Source organism: Rattus rattus, chromosome 7, assembly GCF_011064425.1.
Source record: "Rattus rattus isolate New Zealand chromosome 7, Rrattus_CSIRO_v1, whole genome shotgun sequence".
Classification (NCBI taxonomy): Eukaryota; Metazoa; Chordata; class Mammalia; order Rodentia; family Muridae; genus Rattus; species Rattus rattus.
This window is the reverse complement of record NC_046160.1, coordinates 67438468-67444467: the sequence shown is the minus strand read 5'-3', so window position 1 is coordinate 67444467 and position 6000 is coordinate 67438468. Positions and strand designations below refer to the sequence as shown.

At 46.3% G+C, this 6000-nt stretch overlaps 1 protein-coding gene across 7 annotated transcripts in view; it reads right to left on the bottom strand.

Annotated features, from left to right (window-relative positions):
• Positions 1–2295: 2295 nt before the first annotated feature.
• Positions 2296–6000, bottom strand: part of Npas3 (neuronal PAS domain protein 3) — an 814553-nt gene continuing 810848 nt past the window's right edge. For all 7 annotated transcript variants that reach the window (XM_032907733.1, XM_032907727.1, XM_032907728.1 and 4 more), the window contains one exon: positions 2296–5077. In XM_032907733.1, the coding sequence (XP_032763624.1) occupies positions 3741–5077 (1337 nt within the window). In that variant the 3' untranslated portion in view covers positions 2296–3740. The remainder of the gene's footprint in view (positions 5078–6000) is intronic.

Sequence of the window (6000 nt, the reverse complement as noted above, 5' to 3'; positions counted from 1 at the left end):
CTGTCTGCAGTTTTTGTGCCAAAGTTTGCCCCTTTGTCAGTTAAATCGTTTTGCCTGTGCGTGTAGTGTACAGAATTAACGAGTGATCCACCTCATCCTTACCTTTGAGATAACGGTTGGCGCTTTAGAAAGTACTTCAGATAACCTGTCTTCAAACACAACAGGCCACAACTGTTGACTTCACGGTCGCACAGCCCAGCCACCGCTTCCTCCAGCTATCCACAAAAGTAGGTGTTGAGGGTAAAGAGAGAACATAAGCAATGAAGAGTTGGTTATACATTATAGATCATAAGGAATGGAAACACAGAGTGCATTTTAAATGATTAATGTACGAAAACTGTCACCGCTTACTGTGCATTAATCAAGAGAAAATGCACTCTCCCACAGAGGTTAATGTCGCAGGCCCATTTTTTTTTTTCAGCTTTGATGACGTGCACAATAGATGCTCACTATGACAATGAGTTGGGGTAGCTGGAAACTCAGGATGGTTGCAAGTCCCCTGTAGTATTTGGATCAGCATCGTAATCTGTGCCTTGTCAGCCTCACGAGGAAGCAAGCTACGCATATAAATATATATATATATTTTTTTTCCAAGTGTTTTCATTTCCAAAGATAAAGAATAGTGACCAAGGTACCTGCTTAAACAAATACTACCAGCATTCGCTAGTTAGGATGGTTACATGTGAGACAAAAGATGCCAGGTAGTAACAAATCCAAGAGAAGTTTATTATGAAAATGGCACCTGCAGATGAACAAAATTAAGTTACATAAAGACAGCCATGTGTGTGACATGTATGAGAATCTACAAAAGTATAAAAAGAACCCTGTTGTAAATGAAGTATGTACATTTCTGATTTGCAGCATTATCAATGGTCAATGAAAAGAATGTTTCAAAGTAAGCCAGGCACTCAGGAAGTTAAGTCCGGTTAGATTCACACAAAACAAACGTAGCATAGCTGTCGCTTTGTAACGTTTTAATTATTTTTATATATATACTGTAGAGTTGGTAACACTGCTAAGGTTTTTACGAACAGAAGATCCCTTTCCCCATTATTCAGCTACGTGGCACCAGTCTCCTCATAAAAGTTTTCATATATTTGTACAAGAAATAGTTAAAAACACAGACACAGTCTTCACAGGTAATGAAGTGGTTTTTTTTTTTTTTTTCATTTTGTAATTTTTAAACACTATGGATTTGGACAGCGGCTGTGATTATCTGTTAGTTTAAATCACCAGAAATCATTTTGACACAACACAGAAACATTTATAAAAGGAAAGGAAAACCCAGCTGTCTGGCTGTTCTTTGTAGCTGATAGGTGCATTCCCTTGATTGTTCGATAGCTAGAGTACAGCTTCCAAAACTAATCTTTAAATTTCTCCATCGGCTTTCTTCATCTTCTAAACTGACTTAAGTCCTTCAAGGAAGCTCAGTGCTAAGCTCTGTGGCATTTAACTTCCCTCTGTTATTATTCCACTGTGGCCTGGGCCCAATCAATGGAATCCAGAGTTCTAGAGGAATCCACTCAGCACAGTGACAAGTCAAAGGACAGCTGAGTTACTATATTAGCATTGCACGAATAAACAAATATATATGACAATTCTATATTCCATTAACCCCTCCCATTTTGTTTAAAAAAATGTTGGCCTTTGAAATAATTTTCTGTTTAACTGGTAATTGCTTTATATACTGCTCCATCAGCCAACCTGAAAGAAAAGCAAACAAAAGCACCCACTGCTTATAGGTAGAGCACAAGGGACTCTGGGAATGTTAACAGCTGAGGCTGCATGGCATCAATTTATTCAATATATCTGAGCATTATTCTTCAGTGCTGTGTAGTACTCCACAGAGAAAGTCAGACCCAGAATTCCGTTGTGGGAAAGATGGCTCCATTAACCTTGAGCTAGTTAAGAGTCTTTTTTTTCTTTTTTATCTCTGAGAATGACATAGATTTGGGGTATCAGGGAAGGGAAGCAGAGGAGAGAAAGGGGAGACAGGGAAAGACCAGGGGAGGCAGGGAGAGTATACAACAGCAAAGGAAACAGCAGTGATTTGGAAAAGTAAGACAGGATCCGCAGACAATAGAAGCATATGGGTGACATCACAGGGAAAGGCCACCACACAAACCCACTAACCCCCAAGAGTCACCGATTCACTAGGACTGCAGGAATGGGACTGTGCCACTCCACTAGAGACAAACACGGGAGAAAGGCGGGGACAAAAACGACTACAGTAACAGCATACACCATATAAGGACACACAGAAACTGCAATGGGACCCCGACCAAGGACACACGCTGCACCCGTCACAGTTCTCATCTGGGATTGGATGCTGCCATAAATGAAGTGGGAGAAGAGTCGACACTGGACAGTCACTCGGAGTGTTTGACACCACACTGATTTCTGGCAACGAAGACAAAATAGGCTCTTTTTTCTTTTCCTTTTTCTTTTTTCCTTTTTTTCTCTTTTTTCATTGAATGTGCGGTTTTCAGTTGCAGTTAATCTGTCTGAAGCTTATTAACCCATTCTTTAGTTTTAAAAACTTGTTGGTTTCAACTCAAATAAGAATCAAAGGGAAATAAATTCCATCAAATCAGTACTCCCCCCCCATACAACCTGTTTTTTTTTCTTAGCAAGAAATAGAAACAAACAAACAAAAAACCCCAAATAAACAAAGAGCGTGTTAAATATTTCTCCTCCTCCTTTTACTCTGAAGTGTTACTGAAGTTGTGAAAATCAGCCTCAGTTAGACTGAGTAAGGAAAAAAGAATCTCAAAAATGGCAGTATGTACTTCAACTGTTCCTCAGATCAGTCTGAGTTGTCCAAAAGCCCCCTTTGAACAGGGCTTTACTGACCCATAAAATTGAAAGTGAGGCTATGTTTGTTAGTTGGGAGGTAAAACAACTTTTTAAGTTCTGCAGCAAATGTTAATGAGGGCTCTGTCTTAACTAACCAAGGAGACTGACTGTAGCAACGGGACTCCAGACCAGGACAGAACACATTTTCTTTTCCAAAATCCAGCCCGGGAGCTGTATTTTGTATGAAGACATTATAGATTAATAAATGATAGCACCATGGTTTTAGAAATTAAGTTAATGTTTCAGTAATTAACACTTAGTCCAACTTTGTTTTTTTTTTAAAAAAAAAAACATTCTAGTCACAGGCCAGAAATTAAGTTTAAGAACCCAAATTATTTTTATGTGCAAGTAAGAAAAATCTTAAAATCTTAATCATAAAAAGAATTAAATTCTGCATAAAATTCTAAAATACTATTTCCCTATTTTCAAAGGAATTAGGAACAGGAAAACAAAAAAACCACCCACCCCATTTCATTTGACTTAGTCAAACAGGGCACAATCATTTATGCTTGTCTTTCCATCTTGATCATATCAAGATCTTTAGGAAGAAAAACCCAATGGTTGTCACTTGAGAAATCTCTTGACCACAAGACTGAGTATTCTATGGCAGAGGCATATACACATTAAAGACATCTTAATAAAGATGCAAAGGAAAGCCAAACAACCCAACACACATCTTAGAAGACAAAATGGCAGGCAACCGGTCATCTGACCCTCTGAAGGCAAAAAATAAACGTCTTTACAAGAAAGAATAAGTCCACTGAAAGAAAGAGGGGGGTGGAATGGGGCCACCGTGTTGCGAGAAGACGCTGGCCAGCTCAAATTCAAAGTGCTAGAATGAAAGGTCTAAACGAAAACGACGATGCCTCCTGAGTGGGGCCCGCTCAGTCCTCCTTGCGCTCCAGAGTCTGTGCCGCGTGGATTCCGTTGCTGTAGACCGGGAAGGGCAGCGTGGAGAAGAGTCCCTCAGCCGTGGTGAACACGTTGCCACCTGGCATCTGTGTGAGGCTGGCCGCGCTCACGGCGCTGCCAAATGGTCCTGACATGTTGAGTCGGTGCACGTGGTGGTAGAGCATCTCCATGGGCGTCTTGGGGTCGAGGCCGAAGCCTGGGCTGTTAACGTCCACGAAGTTAACAGCATGCGCATTGGGTAGCAGGTTGCCCTGCATGGCCAGGGTCACCTCAGCCGGTGCGTAGCGGATGGTGCCTGTGGTGTAGACCCTCTGTGCGGCTGTGCTGGTGGCCGCCAGGGTCCCGGTCACCCGGTGTACCAGCGGAAGCACGACGTTGCCCGCTTGCAACCTCTGCAGGGCCTCCAGGTCCCCAGTGTACAGCAAGGAGTTGGACGAACCAGGGCCACTCCCACCACTCCCCGCCCCGCCTCCGGGGTGCTTGTCCCGCGGGGACGCCGAGAGCGGGGGTGACAGTGGATCAGAGGCCACCGGGGCTGTTCCGCTGAACTGAGTCTTGCGGCCAGCAGTGCCATCAGCGCCCGGTGGGGTGAGGACCGAGTCGGGGATGGTCACGTGTAGCGCTCCCCCGCCTCCGCTGCTGCCTCCCTGGCCCTGGGGGGATGGGAAGTGCTCGGAGGTGGGGGGCTTGGTCATGCTGTATGGGGACTCGTTCCTGGAGATCTCCCGGTTGGGTGGGTAGTTCCAGATGCTGCTGTCGTTGTCGAAGTTGATGGGTTCGGCGATCTCTGTCTTGATCTTGAGCACCGAAGCGCTGTGCGGCGAAGACAGCAGCCGTGGAGGCTCCACAAGACCGGCGTCCAGGCCTGGGCTGGACGCGCTGGACAGGCGCCGGCGACTGGTGCTGCCGCCCTTCTGCCGTTTCCGCCGCCGCTTGCGCTTCTGGTGCTTGCTGGACGCCTGCGCGCCCGCCTCCATCGCGCTGTCTGAGTCCTTGGCGCTGTCCGACGTGAGGGACTCGCAGGGCTGCAGCCGCAGGTCTGCCTCGCTCTCCACATAGCGCTCCACTTTGATCTGCATGGAGCCCAGCGCGCCGAAGCCGTCCTCGGCCGCCTTGGGGTGTTCAAAGTCCGAGTGCTCGAAGCTGTCGTCGCTGTCACGGCTGTCCGGGTTGCTGGAGCTGTGACCGTCGTCGTTGCAGTTCATGTCGTTGTCGCACGCGCTGCCTGACTTCTTGCGGTCAGGCTCTGGATCTTCGCTGTTTTCGGACTGATTGCCCTTCTCGTCGGACTTGGAGTTCTCGTTGTCCTCTGCATGAGGCCCGCGGGTGGCAGGGGGCGAGAGGGAAGAGAGAAGACACCCGTTAGGAGGCAGAACTTAGGACCTGGCACAGCATGGCAAATAGCTCAGGCTTGGCTGCAGTTTAGCCAAAGGGGCGGGTCATAGCACAGAAACACCCACCCCTTCCGGTAGGTCTTCCACAAACAAAGCCCTACATTTGGTACCAATGCAGATGCCCCAGGTTCTGCCCTGCCCTGCCAGATCAGATAAGGCCTGTGAACAGGTGATTCTTAGCACAGTCAAGGGTAGGAAGTCCTGCGGACAAACCCACAAACCCAGGGAGTCATATTAACCTGGAATATAGTTTTAGGGCCATAAAAGGCAAGAACATGGTGAAGTATCATGTGACTGTTAGGTCACACTATATCTGTGGTTTTTTGATTCATTGTGTTTTTATCTGCGTCTGTCTCTTTCTTCAACTGTAAGCTCACAATATTCAGGATTTTTTTTTTTTTCTATTCTTTTTTTCGGAGCTGGGGACCGAACCCAGGGCCTTGCGCTTGCTAGGCAAGCGCTCTACCACTGAGCCAAATCCCCAACCCCATATTCAGGGATTTTGTTGACTACTATATAAAGGCAGGGACTATTCTAGAACTTTGGCAGGGGTTGGAGCGCGTGGGGGGGGGTGGTGGCAACGACGACGACAAAACTTCACATTTTGGGACCAGGAAACAAGCTCCACCATGAAGTGTGCCCCCGCACTCCAAGCTGTGTTTGGTGTTCACGCCCCGGAATTCAGGGGCCCTGAGGGCAGGCGGCTGATGGGCATTTACTCCCTCAGGTAACAGGAAATGAGAAAGAATAGACAATTCCAGAAATAAAACCTAATGGGCTAGCTGGCGAGCAACTCTTTTACTGTATTAGTATTGTATCACTTTAAAAGTTGTTTACT